At 39.9% G+C, this 26,995-nt stretch overlaps 2 protein-coding genes across 2 annotated transcripts; both read right to left on the reverse strand.

Moving 5' to 3' along the window:
• Positions 1 to 6,362: 6,362 nt before the first annotated feature.
• LOC137258599 (collagen alpha-1(XII) chain-like) lies at positions 6,363 to 14,668 on the reverse strand. The gene is made up of 9 exons (XM_067796305.1): positions 14,605 to 14,668; positions 12,271 to 12,491; positions 11,174 to 11,510; positions 10,480 to 10,500; positions 9,934 to 10,120; positions 9,108 to 9,238; positions 7,936 to 8,082; positions 7,212 to 7,369; positions 6,363 to 6,512 (listed from the first exon to the last, which is right to left on the reverse strand). The coding sequence occupies exons 1-9, from the start codon at positions 14,666 to 14,668 to the stop codon at positions 6,363 to 6,365; spliced, it is 1,416 nt and encodes a 471-aa protein (XP_067652406.1).
• Positions 14,669 to 16,771: 2,103 nt separating this feature from the next.
• On the reverse strand, positions 16,772 to 25,438 carry LOC137258051 (prostasin-like). The gene is made up of 6 exons (XM_067795596.1): positions 25,381 to 25,438; positions 23,932 to 24,124; positions 21,996 to 22,141; positions 21,139 to 21,288; positions 17,875 to 18,032; positions 16,772 to 16,921 (listed from the first exon to the last, which is right to left on the reverse strand). Exons 1-6 carry the CDS (start codon positions 25,436 to 25,438, stop codon positions 16,772 to 16,774), a joined length of 855 nt encoding a protein of 284 aa, XP_067651697.1.
• Positions 25,439 to 26,995: the final 1,557 nt, after the last annotated feature.

The raw sequence follows: 26,995 nt of genomic DNA on the forward strand, positions 1-26,995 counted from the left end.
GTGTACGCTTTGTCATTGCATATACAGACGAATAATATGAAAATGAAAATAAATCACACTAAAATAACTAGAATAATCATACAAAGGAGTCGTTGTGATGGAAACATCAGAAGAAGCGTCAGTACGAAAAAAACATAATATTTTAGAATTCAAAGCTGGTCTATCTAAGCCATGGAGTGTTTAGTTTCAGACTTCCATGTGTATATGAATGGCTAGAGCCTATTTAAATAGCCTCTAAATGTATTCGTGCTGACATTACTTAGTTCTCCAACCTCTTATACACCTTAAAAGAAAACATATATGATGAAATCCTAGATTGAGAGCAATGCTTTTATTTTAAGAGCTGTCATCCATTCCACTTTAGCTAGCGCATCTAGTTTCAGCAAACAGGGTGGTGAATACTTCGGAACAACGGTTCGCAAATAAACTATTTTCTTGAGGGTACGTGGATAGATTTCAATTAATTTCAAGGACTTCTTGTTCCTGGTAAGACTTCCTTGTATACTGTAAAGATATTCGCGTGTGGCATATATACACATGGAATTTAACATGATAATGTCATAGATAATTTAAAGAATTAACCCTTTCAGGGGTTGCGAACAATAAAATAAGGAGTGTACTCTTACAAATGTGTTGACAAGACATCCAATCATGACAATCTCGATGAAACACCAAATATAGAAGGGATGAAAATTAATACATTTCTATAACCATAAGAAATATCTACTGAAGACATTCAGTTGTAAGATTCTGACTATGTCACAAACATGTATTTATGAATTACAGGTATCAAATAATGATAAACCGGTGCTGGTATAAATGAGAGCATTTCTGTTCGTATGCCCACAGAAACGCACGAGCGAGCGGGTACGAATCGTTTGTCACTGTAGGTCTTTATTCATCAGTAACGGTATGAAACAGATAAGAGTATTTGTAGATAAAGAGATACAATTAAACGTCTTGATTTGTCCATCTGAGCTGACATTTCTATTCATATGCCCAAAGAAACAGATAAGCAGGACGAAGTGCGCAACTGATGGCCATGGAATGTCTCTTTGTCTCAAATAGAAAAGAAAAATGTATGTCTCACAAACTGACAAATTGCGCAAGCATACTCAAAACCATGTATCGTGTTCCAGAGGAATGTGAAACATGTTACAGGGAAAGTGTGACTGAATATTAGAAATATATGAACTAATACTGAGACATCTATCCTTAATGTCCTCAAAGTGATAGTTAAAGACGCCTCTTATAGAAACACAGCAATGACATTAAACAACACTAACAACAGCATCTAATAGTACAACTGACACAAGTGACATTGAAAAACGGGATCTCATTTTAGGGAAGCTTTCTTTTTATTATCAAAAATTGTTTTTATTTAGACTACTTATACAACAAACAAAAACTTGATTGGAAATATGAATACGTTACATCCTACCCGATACCAATATATAGAAGACAGCTGTAAGTACAGCATAATGTGGACACGATGAACTATGCGCACATTTCAGAGCAAGTACCATGATAAAGTTCCTGAAAAAATGTTGGGTAACATACCTAGGTATGACAATCTAACCTCTCAATATTACACAAGGAGTACGGTTCATTTAACAACTAACTAACTAACTAACTAACTAACTAACTAACTAACTAACTAACTAACTAACTAACTAACTAACTAACTAACAACTAACAACATATCTGCTCCAAGAAACTACGTCAATAACTAAAAGAAAAATATGATAATGCATACTTACATGTTCATTTGGATCTATTATATGACATTCTCTTGGGATGTGAAAAAATGTAAAAAAGGTACAAAAATGTGGAAAATGTTTGAAAACTGTACATTACATTACAGTCGGCTGTTTTATATCAGAAGGCGTTCATGTAAAAGACTTGATATGGTTTCTTTCTGGAAACAAAATTTTGTTCGTAGAATTATGTTTTGTTTTGGGTTCCACGTGAAGCGTGAAGGCGTAAGTAATGTGGAGGAGTGAGTGAGTATCGATTTGTTCCTCTTTTGGCAATGTTCCAGCAACATCTCGTGGGGACTCGAACCTGGACAGACGCTTTAATCATCACGCTACCCCACCTCTCCTAATGATGGAAGAAGAAGCGAATTGTGAGAACGACAGAACTCAGGTTATAAGACTTTCAACAAAAAGGTCACGAACCTTTGTGATATACCCAAATTCAACATGCAATGAACACTCTATGTTTGTCTGGTCGGGCAGAATGTTATACATGGGTTACCTCCCTTTCACTGTTATTTGAACTGTCAAACGTAATTTGCGTCTCGTTGATGTGACCATTTTCATGACAGACATTTTTGTTTGAGGACATACCGATATACTCATGTTGTTTGATATGTTTTATAATGTAAACATTATGTGGTCATGAGTATACATGCTATTCATCATTGTTCCAATCCTTGTCAGACGGTTCAGTGACAATCGTTGAACAAGACAGCTGTAGTTACTTACGCCCAGTCACTTCGGTAGAATTTTAACATGGATGTCAATAATATTCTGTCCATTATTAAGTGTGTTATTACCTCTACATGTATTCTCTCCATCAGAGCACGGGAAGTGTTAATAACATACAAAGTTACTGTAGTTGTTACACCACAATTACTTTCATGTCCTCCTTCATATAATGGTAAGATTTGGAAGTTTATCCATTGTCACACAAAAATCTCAACACACCACCTCCACTCCACTGTACAATAATATTTCTACTATGTTATTGGCATGCGTTTGTGAATCAGAATGAAATATATGCATCCCGTGTTTACAAAATTGATACCACCTATTACAAGTAAATGAGTAGACAAGTCATCTATTCATCCACTGCAACACAAAAAATCTCAACACACCAGGTCCATTGTACAATAATATTTCTACTATGTTACTGGCATGCGTTTGTGAATCACAATAAATTGCATGCATCGTGTGTTTGAAAAACTGACACCACGTATTACAAGCACACAAGTAGGTGAGTCACCTGTTCATCTGGGAGAACATAAGATGAAATGTGATCAACAGCAAACCAGAACATTGCATACGACTTAATATTCGTCACTGATGTATTAAATTTGTACGTTTGTCCACATGTCTCTCATACGCATACTCATAGTGCGACGGTGAGCAACAACGAAACAAAAATAATCAAAAGTTTTGAGATCTTTCACGAAGTCTGCAGCGTTAACGTTGTGACATAGGTGCAATAATGTTTGAGCCCTAGCATTATGACGTAAACCTTAAACGATTGTAAACGTTGGAACAGGTGTCGAAATAATAATTATAGGTCAAAGTCACCCCTCTTGTGATTGTCACGATACACATTTATATTTAGACATGAATATGACAGTGACGAAGCAGTTTCGCAGGTTTATTCCAATGTGGGATGGTAAGGACGATGATAGTAAACTGGCTATATGACCGCAACTGTTTAGTATGAAACATCTTAATCTGATGTCAAACAGAGTACACAATCATCGCAGCCTCTGGCACAGAAAATAGGATGAAAGATGGCGGAGTTACATTCATGTAGCAAGAACCTAATGTACATGTGTATAGGTATATTTACATTGCTCACGGGTCAGTCACAAAGGCTGTTGACTGAAGGAAGTGTTCTACAATATTAGCGTCATGTTTCTAAGACGTCCTCCACACAAGACTGATTGTACGTCTGTGACATTCTAACGGTATGTACGTGTAGTGTGACGGCAGGGCGGGGAGGTATCGTTAGGAGGTTGTATGTCACACAGAGGGAATGGACACCACTGTGTAGGTTCGCAGTAGTAAGATCTGACCCCATGGGAAGATAGACTTACCAGCGTGGAAGCTATTCAACGTGTGAAGCACTTTGTTTAAACTGTCAAAAAGTCTGATTCTCAGTAATGATCGTTAAAGTGTGTTAGAAGCAAAGTCCTTTTATGTGTAATTTATATACATAGGCGTCATACTGTCACGTTGTCCCTCCCATCAGTATGTGACAGTAAAACCTTACATTGTTGAGCATGCATTATTCCACTCATGTGCGTCCCTGAAACAACTGAAGACGTGTTAACTGATGGTTGTCACTGAAACAACTGAAGACGTGTTAACTGATGGTTGACACTGAAACAACTGATGACGTGTTAACTGATGGTTGTCACTGAAACAACTGAAGACGTGTTAACTGATGGTTGTCACTGAAACAACTGATGATGTGTTATACTGATGGTTGTCACTGAAACAACTGATGACGTGTTAACTGATGGTTGTCACTGAAACAACTGAAGACGTGTTAACTGATGGTTGTCACTGAAACAACTGATGACGTGTTATACTGATGGTTGTCACTGAAACAACTGATGATGTGTTATACTGATGGTTGTCACTGAAACAACTGATAAGGTGTTAACTGATGGTTGTCACTGAAACAACTGATGACGTGTTATACTGATGGTTGTCACTGAAACAACTGATGACGTGTTATACTGATGGTTGTCACTGAAACAACTGATGAGGTGTTAACTGACGGTTGACACTGAAACAACTGATGACGTGTTCTGACTTTTTGTCACTGAAACAACTGATGACGTGTTCTGATTGTCATGGAAACAATTGATGACCTGTTCTAATGGTTTTAACTGAAACAAATGAAGAGGTATTCTGGTGGTTGCCAGCTTTAGCGGAAACTTTACAATTGTTCGCAGATCAGGCAGAACAGCTGTTGACTGAAGGGAGTGTTCTACAATACTAGCGTCATGTTTGCAAGACGCCCTCCTCACAAGACTGAATGTACGTTCGTGACACCGTGGCTGTATGTACGTGTAGTGTGACGGCAGGGCGGGGAGGTATCATCAGAGGGTTGCATGTCACACAGAGGGAATGGACACGATGATGTGGGTACGCAATGGGGAGTTTTGATCTCATGGGAGGATACTGTTGTGTGTTTAACATCTTGCCAATGTGGAGGCAATTCAACTTGTGGAGTTTACATAGTCACAAAGACCGATTCTTAGCAATGACCGGCGATGTTGAAGCAAAAAATCATTTTATGTGTAATTTATATAAACAGTCAGCTTCATATTGTCAAGTTGTCTCCCTTTCACCGATGCGCTGACAGTACGCTTAAACTTCATATTTATAGACACACATCATTTTATATGTGACTGTAACTGAAAACAAGTTTCGATGATTGTCAGTTTTACACGTTTACAGCGATGCAGGGAATTAAAATCACTTGAAATAAAAATACAACAAAGACGTCTTGAACTGGAAACAAAAACCGAAAAATAAACGTGATGAGACAAGGGTAAATGAGTGGAGATTCTCTGTATCATCTAAAATCATTCTGCAAACTCTAAGTGTTTGAGTAAGTGGGCGAGTTTAGTTTTATGCCGTTTTTATCAACATTCCAACAATATCACGCGGGGACACCTGAAATGGACGTCACATATTGAACCAATGTGAAACACGTGTGAAAATACTATTTGATGGTGATGAATCTTGAACAAGTATCGTTATGTTTTGGACCTTATGTTTAGATTGTTGTGGCGATTTCGTTCAGCTCAGTAGCACTTCCTAAACGTTCTGTATATATAATATATAATGCATGATATTGTAATAAATATCATTGTACGCATTAATTGGAAATAAGTTCAGTCAGTCGGTGATTCTTTTGGATTCTTTTCGGAGCTGATGTTCCAATCCCGAGAAGAAGTCATGGAGTCACTCCACACACTGATGATCTAATTTGACACCTGACAAAGTAGAAATACAATTCCTGTTCCTGATTCACACTTGATCCCCTAACACATATAATTTTTATTGAAATAGATAATTCCACTTAAATTGAAAAGACTCCGTACTGAGATGACAGATTGAAATTGAGATTGACATTGCTTCATGTACGGCATCAGAATTACAGAATTGGCTTCTACATAGTTTAGTTTCAGGTACCTGGCCCGCCTGTTTAAGTTCCATGCGCCGTTGCAAATGTGCCTTCCTACGTGCATGTTTAGTTTTTGGAACGTGGCTACCATAAATATAATGTACTGGATTCGGTGTAGCAATAAACCTTCAGCAAATCCTGTTTGTTGCAAGACGGGATGAGAAAATCAGTGTCGACCCTTTCGTATTAGGTTTCTCATCTTAGTAGATATACTAATGAATCACCTGGTTATCTGATCGACTCGCGATATTTCGATATTTCGAAAGACCACTGCCAGATGTCCAGAATAATGCTGAGTGCATGTTAAACATGTAAAAATTGACACACATCTCGATGAAAGCAATGGACAAGGTGGAATTAAGTAGCGAATCTGTTTATTTGGTCAAACAACGAGAAGAATATAGTTGGCGTTTTTAGTTACTTTTGATGAAACTGAGGATGTCTGGGTGTCTCAGGTCGACACCGAGGGAGGGGAAACTGTCGGTGCAGCTGGGATAGTTGATGACGGACTGAAAAATCCATTTGTCTTGTACCAAACATCTGACCATGCCTCCCTCGTCACCCTGTAATGTAAGTGCGAAATAGCCTTCATGTAGTCCCCGAACATTCAATGATCATTACAACGTGCATTTCAATTTACATGATTATAACTGATCACCTCAAATTTCAAATTTCAAATTACAATACACCCTCTGTTAGAAAAGTCTGCAACATGGAAGTACTGTTTATTTCAGTCTTTGTCGGAATGGTAGTTTCAATTCATCATGAAGAATTAAACCATGAAACCCTGTTATTTTTTGTGTGTTCGTTAAAGATGCATTCAACAATAATCGAGCGAAATGACACCCACATATCAACAGGATCAGACAATCAAGTGACAATTTGAGCATCAATCTATGCACCCGGATTTGGTAGCCTCATAGCACAATGTTTGGTCAAACCTGTGAAGATTCGGGTTATCATTGGTCTTCAGTGGATATATTCGCTGAAGCATGTCATCCTATCCCAATCGATGGTCATGTTGAAATTCACTGGATTGTCTGGTCCAACTTCTATTATGTCCAGATCATCATGATATAGCTGTGGCATTGCTGAGTGAGGCATTAAACAGCAAGAAAAAACCGCCAAGACATATTGCTAAAGTACTTCCTGGTTTTAGGTAAATGGAATGTTATTCAGTGCCGTGAAGGAATGTGATTGTCCAGCATGTACGCACGGTTAGCGGATGGATGTGTACAACCATTACGCTTGCTTTGACTTACCTGACACGGCGCCTGTGAAGGGTCATGTGGCACAAGACAGACAGTGTTGTTAGGCGGGCTTTGCCCTCTTGCCTGTTTGTAGACGGCGTCACAAACCGTAGGATTTAGATACCTTCCCCTTGTCTCTCGCAATCGGCGGGACAGAGACACCGTCACATCTGAAATCAACACACCAGTCCAGATCTGATAATGAGCTACCCCGAGAGTTGTCTAAGGTGCTTCAATAGACATGAACTAGAAATATTCCAGCTAAATGGCGTCGGTGAGTAAATAATCGAACCTGGACCAGGCAATTCAGTGATTCATGATCATCGATCAGCGCCTGCATGGTGCAATTACATGCTTCAACCAAGTCTAATCACCCGACAAGCAATGGGTTGCAGTTACAGACGAAATTTTCACAGGTCGAATTTTCAGAAGTGAATGTCATTTAAACGAAAAAACTCTGCGCCTGTGTAACTTGACTAGAGCGTGGTATGACATTTGAGTGTTTAATAGCCACGCACCAATCAAGCAGCTAGATCTAGTCCCAAATTCCATGCTTGGAAGAGGAGCTGAACCAGTGTTCAGACTTTGGGTAGGTTGATGGCGCGTCATAGTACCCCAAGGTCAAGGACTGTTTGGTCTGGCAGAGAGAGACTAACTTAAATTTTTAGTGGAATACTTTACGCCGTATCATAAAAGAAGACACAACATATCTTATTCGTGAAAAATGTTGACGTACCACTGTAGAATCCCCAACCAGCAAAGGCACACGTCTCCAAGGTGGAGTCTTCACATGAACTGTCACGTGGTCCAGGAAGGCAGGCGGGGAGGACACATCTATTGAAGGCAACGTCTTCATCAAGATGAAGAACAGCAATGTCGTATTCTATAACAATGGACAGGTTTTTAAGTGACTGCGGTATATCGAACTGCTCTTTGAACAGTATTTCGTGGCTGACATGTTCATATCAGGATGAGTGAGTTTAGTTTTACGCTCAGCAATATTCCAGCTATATGGCGGCGTTCTGTAAATAATCGAGTATGGACCAGACAATCCAGTGATCAACAACATGATCATCGATCTGCGCAATTAGGAACCCATGACATGTGTCAACTAAACCGATCCGATCGCCTCTAACGACAGAGTCGCCTCTTATGGCAGGCGTGGATTGCTGAAGTCCTGTTCTACTCTGGACCTTCACGGGTCGATATCAGGATGAAGAAGGGTGATGTAGGATGAGGTGTTTCGGGGGCTACATTCAAGTTCAGGACTTCTAAGCCAGAGTCACTGATCACAGGTAAGATCATAATCAGACATCTTCTATACGAACGCCAAAATACCCATACAGATTTCTGAAATATACATGGACCTCCATATCCATATGATACTGAGATACAGAAACAGGGGTCTCGATACTTGCAAGATAACGTAATGTTAACACAATGAAAGTTCATGCCCATAAGATAATGAGCTATAAACACAAGGGACGTCGTTATTCATAAGATAATAAGCTATAAACACAAGGGATGTCGATATTCATAAGATAATGAGCTATAAACACAAGGGGCGTCGATATTCATAAGATAATAAGCTATAAACACAAGGGATGTCGATATTCATAAGATAATGAGCTATAAACACAAGGGACGTCGATATTCATAAGATAATATGCTATAAACACAAGGGACGTCGATATTCATAAGATAATGAGTTATAGTCACAAGGAACATTGATACCCATAAGATAATGAGCTATAATCACAAGAAACTTTGATACGCATAAATAAATTAGCTGTAAATAAGGGGAACATCGATACTCATAAATTAATGAGCTATAAACACAGGGGACATCGATACTCATAACGTATCGAGCTACAATTTAACGAAGACGGGTTACTGCACATATATTACCATTCCCAGCATGTTGTGGATGAATGACAGTTTTGTTGATCTTAACAACAACTTCAAAGTTGTCTGCATTCAAGGCTTCGTTGTCCAACAGCAGATTGTTCTCACCAGCAATAACACTGTGTGGGGTGTACCTGGGAAAAAGATAAATATCCCAACACTGTCATGTGCCTCATACTAATTATCGTATTCAATGTGACTCACTACTAAAATTTCTGTTTAAAACAACGTGGCATCAATGAAAATAATCAATAATAGACACATGAGTTTTCATAATTTTATACAAGATCAATTTTATGGAATGATATTATATATACTTTATCATCAGTGATAACTGTGGATGAAAGAAACCGGTCATAAAAATAGATACTGTGATAAACAAGCTCTTGTTTCCCGTCAAATAACATCTCATGTCAAGTAACAGCAGCCTACATTGTAACTGACAACAATCGAAAAAATGAAAATTCAGTACCTCGTGAAGGCTCTGATTTTACTCAATTCAAGAATTAAGATGTGATTAAACACTGAATTGTGTGTTTGTTTGGTATTTGGTAATTACGCTTATTGTTGTTTTGACGCCGCTTTTAGCAATATTCCAGCAATATCACGACAGGGGACACCAGAAATGGGATTTCACATTGTTGTTTGGAGGGACAGCGACATAGCCTAGTGGTTGATGACGCCGAAGCCCCGAAGCCCCATATGAGTACAAAGTGTGAAGCCCATTTCAGGTATCCCCCGCCTGTGATATTGCTGTAACATTGCTAAAAACGGTTTAAAACTAAACTCACATACTATATCTTGTGTTTGGTTTCTTGTGTGCCTTTACCTTGATGCACAAGAAGCGGTTGTGATGACCTTCCTCTTGCCGATCAGAACCCCTGTACACCTGTGAGCAGGTATGTTCCCTGGCCCTAGCCGCACAGACACCATCCATGGCCACTCACACAGTCCAGCAATGGGAGCATTCAGCATCCGTGCAGTTACTATTGGCAGTGCAGCTTCACCACATGGCTCTGGTGGAAGAAAACACAATAGGTAGCGTCGAAAACACAGTCTGCTCTGATCCAACGAATCCGTTGTTAAATGACCAGATGGCCGTCACGTAAATACGTGCAAACACCTGGTTGCAGGTACAGCAACCTGTAGTAAACTTGGACGAAGTACTGTGACTATGTGTGCCAGTCTACGTATTTGCGAATGGGTACTTCGTAAGGATGGATCGTTGGATCATTGGATTGTCTGGTCAAGACCCGATTATTTACAGATCGCCTCCATATATTGTTGAGTTCGGCGTAAAACTAAATTTACTCCGTCACTCAATGTGAATTGATGAATATAAACTTACACTAAACAAAATAAAAAAATGGCTTACCATCTACTCGGATTTCCGTACCTGAAAAGAAAAGATGTACCGGTAATGTTCCAATCAATAATAGCTCCCATGGATTCAAAATATGAAGGCATAAATGACCAAATAGGCTCAATGGTGTATCTAGAGTTGTTGGACAATCTCTTTTCATATTACAATATTTCATCTTTGGCTATGTAGACATAACAATCTCGAAGGACTTTCTGTGGGGTTCAACACGAGGTTAAAACCATTAGTTGTCGTTAAAAGCCCCACTCAGCAATATTCACGCTATATGGCAGCGGCGAGTAAATGATCGAATCTGGACCAGACAATCTAGTGATCACATCATGAGAATCATTCTATCTACCCAGTTCGGATACGATGACATGTGTCAACCCAGTCACCGAGTCTGACCACCCGATCCTCCCTGTTGCCTGTTACGACAAACATGGGTCACTGAAGACGAATTCTTGTTTTCTGGGAAAATACCAATATGCGAAACCAGTGATAATTGAGTAGATATGCATCCAGAGACTATATTCAAAGGCACTGACACTAAGAGTTGGAACGAACACCAAGCACGGTTCACACACCCCTGCTCTCATCCTACCTGTCAGATGTCCAGAATGAGCGAGTTAATAATTGACGTCACATCGGTAATATCAGATGTCCAGAACAATATCTGTATGAGGATAGGGTGTTTTTTTTAACTTACAAGTTTTGTTCTGGATTTCATTTTTGACAATTCCCAAAGCACTGAAGTTGGCAGCTGTAAACACCAAGCTGTTGTCTGATGCTATTGCTCGGAGTTCCTCCATGCTAATTCCACTTCCTACGCCAACAGAAATGACCTTGACGCCATCTTGGTGCAACAGACTTGCTTCAGAAGCTGTGCTATTCATGTTCGCTGACCGACCGTCTGTGATGACAATGAGAATTTGTGTGGCTCCGGAACGACCTCCATTACTTGCCAGAAAGCTGTTTTCTCTAACGAAGGTGAGCGCACTTGCTGTGTTCGTTGCACCGTCGAGGTATCTCACAGACTGAATTGCCTTCAAAGCAACAGATAAACTGATTATGGTCATTTTGCAAGGAACTAAGCGAGAGGAACTCGCACCAAAAATCGTTACGATCTCACACGAAAATATTTCCTTTTTGATAGCAGTAAAATACTGATAGCCTTGAGTGACTAGGCATATACGAGGTCTTGCAGTTTGGCTCGTCAACAAATGACCGTCAAGTTGTTCATCTGTTTGTAACAGTCATTTATTGTTTGGCCCCACCCCAGCATGACAGACCATACGAACGACACCATGAGCATCGTACATCTGCTCGACCACCCGATCTCAGTAGTCGCCTCTTACGATGAACATGGGTTGTTGAAGACCAATTCGAACCCGGTTACTAACGGTATCAGATATAAACTATCACGTCAGAATTTAGCGCTGCAGTATCGTTAATGTTCAGGTGATGTCTGTGTCATTTTGTCCTATCGTTGCCTTGGATCCTTTAATAAATCTGTTTAACCAATCTTGTAATCAGCTCACTTGTCAGTGAGTTAACATCTGGCTCTGGATCACAGGAATCAATGTTCATAGAAACTACATCAGCATGGTTCAAAGATGTGCAAAGAACCAACATTGTCTAACGACCCAATCATATTTTTTTGACTCCTTTGACAAGCATTGCAGTGCAGGAGATCCATCTAGCATGACTCCACCTTGTGTAATAATAAGAAAGAAAGATCACTGAGTACATGCGAGTCAAACGCACCAACATGAATTATGCATATTAAAATGAGTACAACTATACCTTCACAAGATCAGCGCGGTTGTTGTATCGATTAAGGTTGAATTGATTTGCGACATTTGTGGAGAAGAGGACCACACTAAACTGCATAGCGGAGGGACCCACAGAAAAACCTTGGACGAAGTCAGACACAAAGGACACTTCCTCGGCGAAATTCGTCGGTCCCACGCTCCCAGACGTGTCCAGAAGGAACACGATATCCGCTTGAGCTGAGGTACTGCATTCTATAATGTGAACAATGAAATCAACATGAGCCGATGTACTCCCTTCTGTATACAATGTCAAGCATGATGTCAACATGAACTCAGGTACTGCATTCTATAATGTAAACAATGAAATCATCATGAGCCGATGTACTCCCTTCTGTATACAATGTCAAGCATGATGTCAACATGAGCTGAGGTACTGCATTCTATAATGTAAACAATGAAATCAACATGAGCCGATGTACTCCCTTCTGTATACAATGTCAAGCATGATGTCAACATGAACTCAGGTACTGCATTCTATAATGTAAACAATGAAATCATCATGAGCCGATGTACTCCCTTCTGTATACAATGTCAAGCATGATGTCAACATGAGCTGAGGTACTGCATTCTATAATGTGAACAATGAAATCAACATGAGCCGATGTACTCCCTTCTGTATACAATGTCAAGCATGATGTCAACATGAACTCAGGTACTGCATTCTATAATGTAAACAATGAAATCATCATGAGCCGATGTACTCCCTTCTGTATACAATGTCAAGCATGATGTCAACATGAACTCAGGTACTGCATTCTATAATGTGAACAATGAAATCATCATGAGCCGATGTACTCCCTTCTGTATACAATGTCAAGCATGATGTCAACATGAACTCAGGTACTGCATTCTATAATGTAAACAATGAAATCATCATGAGTCGATGTACTCCCTTCTGTATACAATGTCAAGCATGATGTCAACATGAGCTGAGGTACTGCATTCTATAATGTGAACAATGAAATCAACATGAGCCGATGTACTCCCTTCTACAATGTCAAGCATGATGTCAACATGAGCTGAGGTACTGCATTCTAAAATGTCAACAATGATATCAACATGAGCCGAGGCACAACATTCTACAGTGTCAAACATGATAGCAACATGAGTCAAAGAACGCCATTCTAAAGTATCAAACAGTAGTCGACGGGGAATTGTGACCGAACATATTCCAATATGTTATATTTTACAAATATCAAACGCATTACTATCCTCAACAAAAATACCGTGGTCTACAACATCGTTGACTGGGTAATGATTATTCTACATTCTGCAGAGTCAACCATGATGCATCCACTCATTGCAGATGTTTTATATGTCTCTAAGTATGCAAAATTCAAATGAAGACAACTCTCAAAATCGCTGTCAAAATACACTGAAAGAGAACTATGAATTCAGTGTAAGTAATAGCCCTTTGAATGCCAGTATCCTTGTAGCAAAATATATGCTTCACAGATATAACATTCAGAAAAGTCAAACTAAAATTTAACCTTCACAAGAAATATATTGATACTATCAAGCAACAAAATTTACTTCTCAAGCTGTAAAGATGCAAGCTTTCAAGCTTTTAAGCCTTTGAAGCCTCCTCATCTTCTCTCTATATCCTTTTAGTGATCCTGTATAAATATTATCTAACTGACAATTTTACGTTTTATGCACATCAACACTCTAATATATGCATTAACATATTTTGAAATAATAAAATGAAAGGATATGTACAAAAAAGGAAAAACAATTATGCATATACTCAAAGCCACGTACTGCATGCTACAATATCAAGCATATCAGTAAATCATACTGCAGTTGCCAACATGCTATTAAAAAGAGCCAAAGCATTGCTGTTTACAATATAAAACACAGTTTCTGTCTGTCAGGTCAAGACAGTACCGCATGTTGAAGGTAAGACGTAGTAATCAGTGCATAGGCATATGGGAGATAGACATCTTAATTACATTTCGTAGTGTCGTTACACAAATATTCACGTGGAGCAATTACATGTCGTAGTGTCGTTACACAAATATTTACGTGGAGCAATTACATTTCGTAGTGTCGTTACACAAATGTTTACGTGGAGCAATTATATTTCGTGTGTTGGATCCTGCACAAATAAACCATTTGAACAGCAGGTTCTGATTTTTCAATTATTTGAATATTTGTTACCATTTCTATAGACAATGTCTCACATGCACTTTGAGCAGCACAATGCCACTGGCCAAAGTTGCCAAAAATGCGTTTCGATGTTGACTGTTCCGTAGTTTAGTTTTCAAGCTATTCTAAAACGTCATTGTCTTGAAGCAGAACTTACCGTTTGTAACATCTCCGAGTGCAGACACGGACATGAGCAGCAGGATGAAAAATGCACCTAACATTCTGCACCGAGAAGTTATTCTACTCATGAAATTACGCTGCAATCTGATCATCAACGGACGAACGATACCTGAAGATCTGACTAATGTTCGCCCAAGGAGAGCCGTTTATAAAGCTTTAAATTACTTGGACGAGGAAGTGAAGCACCCACTGTGGATGTTTCCTACAACGTGTAGAGCTAATGGGTTTCGTGGAATTTTTTTGCAGTTGGAGACGACATGATAAAGAAAATATGGCGGGTCCTTGTTGAAAAGTGAATTGCTAATTGGCCAGCATCCCCCAATTTGATTGGTCAAAGTTCCTTAGAGCTGGATCAGAAGCGGTCTCTTTTGGAATATTTTTTTATCGTCTGTTTAGTGTTTTAGTTTTTGTTTTTAGATATTTACGCAAGGGGGATATTGTACTACAGTAAAAGGTGGTTTTGTAATGGGGTTTCGTTGTATACCAGAACATTACATTTAAGTATTCAAACCACACATGATATCTTGTTTACGACTTTGAATTGTAAACACTATTCCCACCCTTTAAGTCAACTATGTACGCCTATGTACAGAGCCTTTGTAAACAGTGTTGGAGTGTTGTTAATAAAACAACCTCTCCATTTATCAGTAACAAATTCTTGTGAAAAGTGAATGTATGTTTTTAATCTTCTTTATTCATCATATCTCAACCACTGCTGTGTAAAGTTTCATTTAATTACGCGCATTGGTTTGGCAAACAAGACACTATGGGATGCATCTAAATGGTGTCGGTTTGTGAAAGACATGCATGTAAGCCTGTTCAAGCTCTTGACTTGGCTGCTTGTCTTCATCGGCAGGTGTAGATTATGTGAACTGAGATGACATCAGGACTGTCTTAGCAGCTTCCAGGTGCACATTTTCAGTGCATGATTAATGTGTAGTGATGTACAGTATTCCGTCATCCTCGTCGACATCATCATCATCACCATCATCATTACAGAACTAAGGTTTGTTTCAAGTCCATAATCGGTGTTTCAGATCGTCCCTCACTTCACTCAGATCAAAAGAGCGATTTTTTGTGGATCCATCGTCTTTTCAATCAGTGCACCCCTCCTTCAATGTTTACTTTCGATTCTACAAAATTTACACGTTGGGAGGTAAACAATTACAAAAGAGATTAACTTACCTCGCTCAAAGTTTTCATTTAAATGATACTGGTTTGAGCTAATAGGATTTTGTGTAATCCCACGGCGCATATTGCCGGACTTTTATCACGGCACAACCAGTAGTCCCGGCTTTGAGTGAGTGAGTGTCGTTTTGCGCCGCAATATGTTAAAACATGCATGGGTTCGAGTAGAGCAATTCCAACCCTGAACTTCACGAAGAAGCAATGTTTACCACAGCTTGGAGTATAATAGTCCTTTACATAGTTATACGCATGCGATTCGAAAGCAAGGACAATGTTCTGTACCGTACTGTAGGCGGTCTGTGTCGGCCCTTAATAGCATACCCAGGGGATTCTTGGTCATATTATGTCCGCAGAGACATACACATCTTTAGGAATTGCATGGGGTAGCATGTTAAAATTCCGTGCTATACTTCTTCCGTTTCATGATATATGGTCAACTACGAGTACCACGGATGCGTTTGTAATGGACAGACCGATTTAACGAACTGAGGATTCTATATTTCCACTTGGTGAATATTTTGGTTGAAACGCATGTATGTATGTATGTATGTATGTATGTATGTATGTATGTATGTATGTATGTATGTATGTATGTATGTATGTATGTATGTATGTATGTATGTATGTATACATACATACACACAGCATACGGTGTGGTATTGTCCATATTGTCCTGGGCCTCCATTCACAAAGCACTAAGGTGATCATAAGTCACAAAGGTGACCTTAGTGCAGTGTTAAAGAATGGCAGTTAAGGTTAACCTTTATGAAGGTTGCTTCGTGAAAGGAACTCCGGCTCATTTTAAAGTATATGGTTTATTGTGTAAGTGAGAACGTCCTTACAACTCGAACACATTCTTTCAATCGACACATTTATTACACGACTAAGTATATACATATCAAAGGTGCAGCTTCGGCTCTGATTAGCAGATGGCTCCTCTTGCAAGGTTCGATGTTTCAGTTGGAATTGATGAAGTTGATGATGGTGGAGGCCCGCAGGTCGACTCCTAAAGTGGGATACGTGTCTTTACAGCTGGGCACGTTGATGAGGGACTCCAGAATCCACCTTCCTCTTTCTGCACAAGCCACCATTCCACCTTCGTCACCCTACAAAGGAATCAGATATAATCCTCATGAAGAGCATCTTCATACATGTGTTCATCATAGGAATGGTGCGTGAAACATGGGATTGATGTTGGTAACATGAGTCTATAATGAAATTAAACTAGCCATTATATTTTTCAATCATAGGCTGCATTGATTGACAGTTTGGTCACTTCCTAAAACCTGTTATGTGACCCTGCTGCGATAGGAATGGGGGGTTTAAAATGAATTAGGTTCGGTCTATATAGATATCCTGAATATTTCCGGTCCCTTCGATCATAACATCATGCCCCGATTATGTGTAGCAATGCTCATAGTTTCAGTGACTGGTTCCGACCTTTTATATTACTGACTCTCTCGTTACATCATATTCTACCACTGAACTTTAAAACACTTGTTCAAATCGCATTAACAACCTCTCTACCATGTCACGTGACGAACGATTCTACCTGACATGGCCTCTGATCCTTGTTTATGGGGTTAACACAGACTGTGTTGGCAGGGTTTAAGTTGTAAAGCAGAGGTTTCAAATCACATTAACAACCTCTCTACCATGTTACGTGACGAACGATTCTACCTGACACGGCCTCTGATCCTTGTTTATGGGGTTAACACAGACTGTGTTGGCAGGGTTTAAGTTGTAAAGCAGAGGTTTCAAATCACATTGACAACCTCCGTACTACAGAATGTTAATTGACTAACTGTTCTCTCTGACATGGTCTCTGGTTCTTGTTTATGGGGTTAACACAGACTGTGTTGGCAGGGTTTAAGTTGTAAAGCAGAGGTTTCAAATCACATTGACAACCTCCGTACTACAGAATGTTAATTGACTAACTGTTCTCTCTGACATGGTCTCTGGTTCTCGTTTGTGAAGTCTAAATCAGTTCTTAATCAGAGGTTTCAAATTGCTTTAACAACCTCCCAACCATCGACCGTTAATTGACTAATGGTTCTACCTGACATGGCCTCTGGTCCTTGTTTGTGGGATCTACACAGGCTGTGTTGGCAGGATTAAGGTTGTTGCGACCCAGTCGGAAGATGGTAGAACACAGTGCCTGATTGTAGTACTTTCCCCACGCTGCTCGTAGCTTAGCTGAACGCAAGAAGCTACGGTCTGAAAAGTAAATCCCACAATTCAGTTCATCGTAGAAGATGTTCAAGATCCTCGATTGATTATTTTGAATTTGGTATTCATGTACAAGATTTGGTCATGACACAAACATTTTGTTTTCTGCATCGACTTCATGACAATATCTAACATTTTCCAGAATCTACTGGAAAACACATTTCGCCATCTCTCAACAAAAACAACAAAAATCTCAACAAAAACAAATTTGACATAATAAATATAATTGTTATCTGCTATCTTCTGCTTCATCGTAGTTTAAATGTTCGTTGATGACAAAGTCGCTAATGCGTCAATGATAGGAATATTTAGTGAAATATTTCTCCATATTACGGTACTTGGATGTATACACGTTACAATTAAACATTTCTAGCATCTCACGTTTCTATAACAAACTTGCATCAATATTAGAACATAACCATTCGATATTCCAGTGGAAACATGTGATTTCACTGGAGAGATATATTCTCTAACGAAATGTCTTTAAAATGTTTTTTTTAACTCTTTAAGACAGATATTGGTTTAATATTGATGTTGCTGGAAAATATCCAGTTTCGATACAAATCATGTCGGTTCATGAAGACAAAAGCGCTCTAAATAAATTATGAAGGATTCAAGTATTTATCAAAAACTATGAACTGTAACATTTACAATGCTGTTAATATGTCGATCTTTTCAAAATATTGTACCAAATCAATGACTACTCATATATACACATACGCATTAATTAAGCACCACCAAAAACAATTGTCGATTGTAACAAAAAGGGATCAAAACAGAGAAGTCAACCAGCTATATCTAAGTACACATCTACTTCATGAAATTCACGTGCTGACTCAAATGCATGCTTTTCCTGCTACGTTAGGTCATGGTACAAGCGACTGAGGGGTATAAAAAGGTGAAATGAAGTATTCTCATTGCTTTCTTATCGACGCATCAATAAGTGGACAGTGCTGAATTTGAAATTTTTTGACATGAAGAGACGTAGGTTTTCTGCAAAATATCAGATATCAGGTTATTGATATGCATGGAGCTGGTTTGTCCTGTCGCAGCACTGGGTCCAGATTGAATATCAGTCACACTGTCATTAGTCGCCTTTTAAGGAAACATGCGGCCACTGGTTCCGTCAAGGATCGTCCACGATCAGGAAGGCCGAGAAAGACCACTCCCCGTGATGACCGTGCCCTAGTTCGTCTAGTGAGACGCAGGCCCATGACCAATGCCAAAGGCCTCAGAGAACAACGGAGAGTGGGTGTTCGTCTCTCAACCAGCGCCATCCGCAGGAGGCTCAGGTCCGCTGGTGCACGTCGTCCAATCAGACGTCCCTTGCTCGACACAAGGCTAAACGTTTGGCGTGGTGTAATCAACGGCAAAACCGCAATCTGATGACATGGCGCAGGATCCATTGGTCCGATGAAAGCCGTTTTCTTCTTCGTGTTACTGGTGGCCGTTGGCGAGTTTGGAGAAGGGGTAATGAGGCTTAACAACAGTGGACGATCCATGCAGCTGAACCATTTGGCGATAGCTCTCTAATGGTGTTGGGGTGTATCTCCTATGACTATAAGCTGAATCCTATCACCATTCAATGGACTGTGAATGGTCAGAGATACCAACAGGAAGTACTGGAAGCTGCTGTTGTCCCTCATTTTGATAACCACCCCCTCGCCAGTCGGCCAGTGTATATGGACGATAATGCTAGGCCCCATCGTTACAGAGCTGTTATCGCATATTTGCAGAACAACGCAGTTGACAGATTACCTTGGCCTGAGAGAAGTCCTGATCTCAACCCAACTGAGCATTTATGGGACCACATGGGGCGTCAGTTCAAGTAAGGGGTCCACCTGTTCAGGAATTAGCCCAGGCTCTTCATGACAAATGGCAGAGGATTCTGGATGCATTTGGCGTTTGATTTCCAGCATGAGGAGGAGGGTTGCAGCAGTTGTCTATGCTAGGGGAGGATACACCAAATAGTTATGTCACCATTACTGTTGGCTTAGGATTGAACAGTGAACGTTTTATGGGAACTTTGTGTACGTTGGACCACAGACATTATCTGTGGGATTATAGTTTTCGACATGATTATTGATAACGTTTATATGCCCCCATATGATCGTCAATAAATTGCAGCCGAAAGTAGCAGCAGTGTTGGTAGTTGATGGATTGACGCGTTAGGTGGTTCAGTTAACGAAATTATAATCATGTGCTTGGTTTCCATATCATGAATGAATAGTGTGTTGTGTCAAAAACAATCTCATAGCATGGAAATGGCTGGTGCCTAATTAATGCTCATGTTTATATCTATTGTGAAGTGTAATCCCAAATATTTGCATCTTGTATGACTGCTTGCGGAACCAAAATTCTGACAACCTATACATCGGTACTGAAAGACTGTCAAAGGGAAGAGAATTTCTTGGATATCAAGAATGTCGGACTCCGGCTGTTGTGTAATTAGAGTGGAAGCTGTCTAAACCTGCATTCACTGGGACTGACAACGGGCGGGAGTGAGATTTTATGCACAACTTGCCGGATTGGACTGATGCCGGGTTTGACAGCTTCCATTGTAAACGATGGCACTGTGAACTTATTTAAAGAGTTACATACGCGTACACAAGATGCCGTTTCCAACATTCAAATCTCACCTGAATCTCAAACCGCCTAGTGATCATGATTCCGGGTTATACTTGCTTGCTGGCAGCCTAATGTTCTTATAAGAGGTCAGTTAATGAGCTTAGAAGACGGACACGGCGTCGAGAGTTATCATAATATCAGTCATTGGATTGTATGGTTCATTGTGACGGAGCTGTAATATAAGGCGGCGTCAAACAACATATAACCAGTTCTAAATCTCACAACCTGTGAAAATCCGGAATAGAATTGATCTTCAGCGGCCCAAGCTTGTCGTAAGCGGCGACTAACGGGATCAGGTGGTCAGGCTGACTTGGTTAACACATGTCATCGTATCCCAGTTGCGTAGATCAACACTTATGCTGTTGGTCAGTGAATGTTCTAGACCAGACTCGATCTTAAATGCACACCACCGCCACATATCAAGAATATTGCTGACTGTGGTGTAAAACTAAACTCACGCACTCACCAGTATATAGCCCCCAGCCGGCGTATGCGCACTTCTCCACCAGCTGGTCACCACAGTCCCCTGGGGCACGAGATGTGGGGAGACAGGCGGGCAGCACGCAATCCCCGTAAGTGACTGGTTCCTGTAACCGCACTACCGCGATGTCGTTGTCTGCAGAAACCGTATGTGCATGTAGAACCGTGACAGACGTTAACGTTAAACAGTTAGCATCTGCTTTGTGGAACACATTGCATCAATTCCATTAGAAAAAAATGCAATCATGTTCACTACAATATATTAAACCTGTGGGAATATCAAGCGACAAGCATGATTGTAAAACAAATAAATATTCCATATTAAATTGTCATTCGCTTTCGAATTCTAATAGGTAATATAACCTATGACTACTCGTGAAAATAGCACACACATTGCCAGCGCGAATTTTGATATTGATAACTGTAAGTTGTTGCTAAATGTAAGTTGTTGTATTGAGAAAAGTGAGCATTCTCATTTACCTGAACTGATGAATGTGAAGATCACTAAATGGCAGTATGAAAGTTTTTAAATTAGAATATTTTCCATGTATACCATGCGTTTCCTAAACGAATAGATACACACCATACATCCCAGTAGGAAAACTTTCAAGTGAGTGAGTAACTTAGGCTTTACTGCGTCTCTAGCAATATTCCAGCAATATCACTGCAGGGAACACCAGATATGGATCTCGCTCATTGTACCCACGTGAAGAATCGAACCCTGGCCATCGGCGTGACGAGCAAATGCTGTAAACATTTAGCTACCCCACCGTCCCGAAAACTTTCAAATGCACACCAAACGCAAAGTATCTGCCATTACAGTAAATACGTGTAACGTGTAACCTTTTCCTACGAACTGTGGGTGTGTTACGACGCTTCTGACCAGGACGATGGTGTCGTTGTTGCGGCCGTAGAGGTTCTCGTAGTCCGCTGTGATGTCATGTTCACCTGCAATCACCTGTAGAGGTGACGCCGGCGAGTTGTTCAGTCTGAAAAAGTAAGTTAGTGAATGAGTGAGGTGTTGGATTTCGGTCTAGTGATACAAGTCTAATTGCTTTACTACCTCTGGTGAGAACGACCCTCATATTAATGACAAAGATTGGACTCGAACCGGCGATCATAAGATCATGGCAGCCAAGGGATGTTCACACTGTGAAAGCCTGAGTCATTATCGGCTATCCGTATGCAGGCATGATACTGACGGTAGAATTGACATGAGTACTGGTAGCTTTGGGCATTGTGAGTGAGTGAATTAGGTTTTACGCCGCCTTTAGGGGTAGGAGTATTCCAGCAATACCACGGCGGGGGACACCAGAAATAAGCTTTACACATTTTACCTATGTGTGAAACGGAACCCGTGGCTTAACCACTCGGCCAGTGGCAAGTTGCTTTCAAAAAAATATTTGAAGTTCGGTAGGTTTGTTTATGAGAGCTTAATTAGTAGTGTTTGTAGAGCATTCATTTGGTAGTATTATTGGTACAGGGGTAGTATTTTTGATCGAATAGTGATAGCATTGTTGATAGAGTAGTGCTAGTATTGTTGAAAGAGGAGTGGTAGTACTGTTGATAGACTGCTAGTCTCTGAAATGAACATATTTTAGTGACAAAAAACATTCATAGTGAAAAAAATAATATAATGAAAAGGAGCCCTGAGACTTTCTTCATTTTCAGAGACTAAACGAACTGCAGAGCAATAATTTCTTGGAATTTCTCAAAACATGCTAAGATTTTTATCACCCATTACTGACACGCCACTGAAGCTAAGGAAATCCAGACTTGCCACATTTTCTAGACTTGCGTAGGCTTTCTTGGATATATATACTTCAGGGTCTGTACGACAGACTAGAGGAGTGGTAGTATTGTTGATAGAGTAGCGGTAGTATTGTTGAAAGAGGAGTGGTAGTATTGTTGATAGAACAGGGGTAGTATTGTTGATAGAGCACGGGTAGTATTGTTGATAGAGTAGCGGTAGTATTGTTGAAAGAGGAGTGGTAGTATTGTTGATAGAACAGGGATAGTATTGTTGATAGAGCACGGGTAGTATTGTTGATAGAGTAGCGGTAGTATTGTTGAAAGAGGAGTGGTAGTATTGTTGATGAAAGGAAAGGGTTATTATTATTATTTCAGTATTGAAATAATAGCTGTGTATTACCTATTATTGAGATTTTCTTCATTATAGATACATATATCGCGTCAACACACTATCGGCTCAAGAAGATCAGGGTTAGAATTGATCTTCAGAAACCTTTGCTTGCCGAAGTGACCGGGTGGTTGATTTTGGTTTATCCATGCATAAACCGATTGCGTCCACAGATGCTCATAATGGCTCTTAGTAGATCATATGCTCGGATTTTGTTACACACCTCCGCCATATAGATGGAATATTGCATTACACATAACATAAACAAACAATGTGTTCAACCATTCTACGTACCGGGTAGCCGAGTGGTTAAAGCGTTCGCTCGTCACGCTGATGATCCGGGTTCGATTCCATGGGCGCATCCTGGTGGGGGGTCAGGGGGTTCCTTTGAACATGACTTACACACGACTTATGACCACACTGAAGATGTTTTTTCCGCGTAGACGGGGCCAACAGGGTTTCCGAAGGTTCGAATCCCCGGAAACCCCCCTCCCCTTTCAAAATCCCTGGATCCGCCCCTGGATTCTCCATGCAGGTACAATGTGTGAAGTATATTTGGTTTCCCCTGCCGTAATATGTTTTGAATAATGCTACAAGCTACGTAAAATTAAATTCACTCACCCCAGACTACTTCATTACCTCGTAATGCAGGACGCTGTCGTAATGACCTTATCCCTCCCAATGAGAACCCCCGAACACAGGCGAAGATTTGGGAAGGCGTTTTCCCGCACAGCCACGATCCACGGCCAGTCGCAGACCCCGGCAATGGGGGCGTTCAGAATACGCCCTTGAAGGTAGGAGGGGCGTGGCAGGGCATCGTAGCCACATGGCTCTGGAACAAGGGCGCGTCTTAATGACAGCATAATCTTTCTTTCTGGCTCTCGAAATTGATTTTGGCAATACGTTAAACTGTTGATTCCCGATATGCTAAACAGAAGTTTAAGGTTGTCATTAGGTCATCATCAACAGTAGAGCGCAATTGCAATATGCGTACGTGGGACATTTATGTATTAGTGCTCCAATTCATGTACCGACAACACTATACCTTTCATGATAACAGGCCGTCACCATTTTGCTTGAATATTGCTGATTGCGGTGGAAAAGTAAACTCACTCACTTCAGTAATCCATTTGTATGCTTTTCATTCTATTTTGCCTTAAAACGTATTAAAACTCGCTTACAACTGTTTGGCGACTTTTACTTTAGAGCAACACGAATTACTGATACAGTCTTATACATTCATGTCAGAATGGTTTTCGTGCAAGAATTCATGCTGGTGTGCCATCGTGTAATGTCGCAATGTTTCACTTGCTGAATGTTAAGAGTTTATTTACTTGTACCGAGAATGCCATAAAACATTACTACATCCTTCCTGACAATTGTCCTCCATCAAAACATCAGATGATTCAGTATCCCCATGACAAAAGTATAATTGATGTACAATTTTCTTCCTAATACCTGTTCTTGTAACAGATTAAACATTCATTAGTATGACTTCACGCTGGCTGGAACGTTTTGTTCTATGACATCTTGCGTATCTCCAACGATGAACTCTACACTCTAACATTCCTGGGTAAAAGCACTTTTACTGAGGCTCACGCATCGCCATTGAGACCTTTGTGACATAAAGGTGAACGTGCATATACGGTTGTCTTTTACAAGGCCATCTTCAACACGAAACACCATAAAACATGATTTGACACACATTGATAACTCCTATGTGTTCATAGGATCACACGTTGAAAACAGATGGCAATGTCAAATTCGGATCTAATCGAAAGATAAACACTACTATACTGATATATCATTACATTGAATGTACGTCTTTTCTCATACATAGTCGTTGTTGCCTGTGTAACATTCAGTTAATCTTGTAGACACTCTTGAGTTTTGTAATACCGTCTTGAACTCGAAGCACCATAAAACTCGATTTGAAACATTGACTACAAGCTGGAACAGCCCTATATGAGCGATGCATTCAGGAAACATCAGATTCAATGAATCAAGTACCTTCGATCGAAATCAGTTTATGTTTTTATGTTTTATCATTCTGCAATGGCTAAAGAAACAATGTTTTAAGAAGCTTACCTTGTACCTGTGCGGATGTGATCAGAAAGCACCCAACAATTGCCAAAAGAGCCAGCATTTCGTCGTCTGTCAACCACTAATGAAGATCTGAAAAGAACGCCATGTGTTTTAAATCATAACCTTATTGCCAGGTCATCTGGCCACTTCCTTCTTTTTTTGTAAAATATCTCAAGTAAGCTAAACCATCCTAGATTAAACAGAGGCAGAGACACTCCTGCTTACCCTCGTCTAGATTCGGTGGGCTTTTAATTCACCTGTAGGTGGAAATTAACTAAGGTTTATATTTGGGGCGGTCCGTCTTGAGAAAGTGAAACAGTCTACGACCTGTATTGAAACACAACAGGTACGGTGAAGAACGAGAGGCGCTGGGTCACGGGGCTACTACTGTAGGCATGGACAAGAAGATAAGTCGACGTTGAACAAAGTTACTTGACATAATGAACAAATGTAGAATGTTTACTCTGATGCGGACGAAGGGTGTCGATGATGTTGGAAGATGAAAATGTTTGTGTCCACTTATACAGAGACATTGAATAACTCAACATCTCTTGTTAATTGACCTCATAGTCAATTGGGCGAAGCAAAGAATCGATAATGCTCAGTGTATCCATCAAAGGGTCTTTGCAGCAAAATCAGACAATGCATAATGTTATAATAATTTGCATATCTATTACCTGCTTTGGCGTTTCATATAATGTATTAAATTTTTATAATTTATATTTTTTATTAGAATGTATTTACTATTTATTATTTCGTATCATAATGTAAGAATATTCACTAAACGCATTTAATACAAAATATTAATCCTAGAAAACTCAATTAGCGAGATATCAGTTCTCTGTAATCTAACACTCTCATCTCCGATAAGACATAGCAGGATATTCGAAATTAATTAAGTATCGAGACTTGTGTATCAATTGATGGCATTCTTGTCAGTGAATGCATAGGATCAGCATTAAGTAATATTCATCCAAAGATCTTTAAATGTCAAAATCAGGCATAGGTGCATAACCCACAAAAAACACAAACTGACCTGGCACGGAGAGGGAAAGTGTAGAAAGTGATTGATTTACTCGAATGGAAACTGTCATTGCCTGTGTGTATGTGCGTTGTATAAACCATAAACTGCATTTATGGTTAGATTCTTGAGAGGCATTTAGAAGATGGTGAAAATATGACGCGTATATGGATGACAACTTCTTTTTCACTTTTACACGTTTCTTGGCTACTTCTTGCCCCTTCTTCTCCTGAAACGTAGCCCAGAAACATCGTGTTAGACAATAAAGAGAAGTTGTCATCCATATACTCGCCTTATTGTATTTCTGGTTTCTGACATTGTAAATAGTTTTATTCTATTTACATTTTCAGTAAGCATATATACGGTTAATGACCGTGACCAGTCGAGTAAATGAAGTTGCTGGTACATAAAATTTCAACTGATCAATGCGTTTTTTTCGTCGATGGAGATAGGTCATCAGATTCCCAAATGCACGTTTACATTACTATTTGTTTTGCTGTGTGACAAGATACTGGACTTTGTTGTGCCATGAAGCAGTGACATGTACGTAAATGTGCTTCAGTAGTCAGGTGCAAAGTGATATTTTCACTGCAGTGA

Source organism: Haliotis asinina, chromosome 12 (genome assembly GCF_037392515.1).
Source record: "Haliotis asinina isolate JCU_RB_2024 chromosome 12, JCU_Hal_asi_v2, whole genome shotgun sequence".
Lineage (NCBI taxonomy): Eukaryota > Metazoa > Mollusca > Gastropoda > Lepetellida > Haliotidae > Haliotis > Haliotis asinina.

Bases quoted from the DNA above. Each gene is read 5' to 3' on its own strand.
- LOC137258599 (XM_067796305.1), bottom strand. From the start codon at position 14,668: ATGTTAGGTGCATTTTTCATCCTGCTGCTCATGTCCGTGTCTGCACTC. The intron at 12,492-14,604 runs GTAAGTTCTGCT...TTCACATTATAG, and splicing joins ACTCGGAGATGTTACAAACG to AATGCAGTACCTCAGCTCAA. The intron at 11,511-12,270 runs GTATAGTTGTAC...GTTGCTTTGAAG, and splicing joins ACCGCGCTGATCTTGTGAAG to GCAATTCAGTCTGTGAGATA.
- LOC137258051 (XM_067795596.1), bottom strand. From the start codon at position 25,438: ATGCTGGCTCTTTTGGCAATTGTTGGGTGCTTTCTGATCACATCCGCA. The intron at 24,125-25,380 runs GTAAGCTTCTTA...CCCTTGTTCCAG, and splicing joins CACATCCGCACAGGTACAAG to AGCCATGTGGCTACGATGCC. The intron at 18,033-21,138 runs GTGAGTGCGTGA...TTTACTTTTCAG, and splicing joins CGGCTGGGGGCTATATACTG to ACCGTAGCTTCTTGCGTTCA.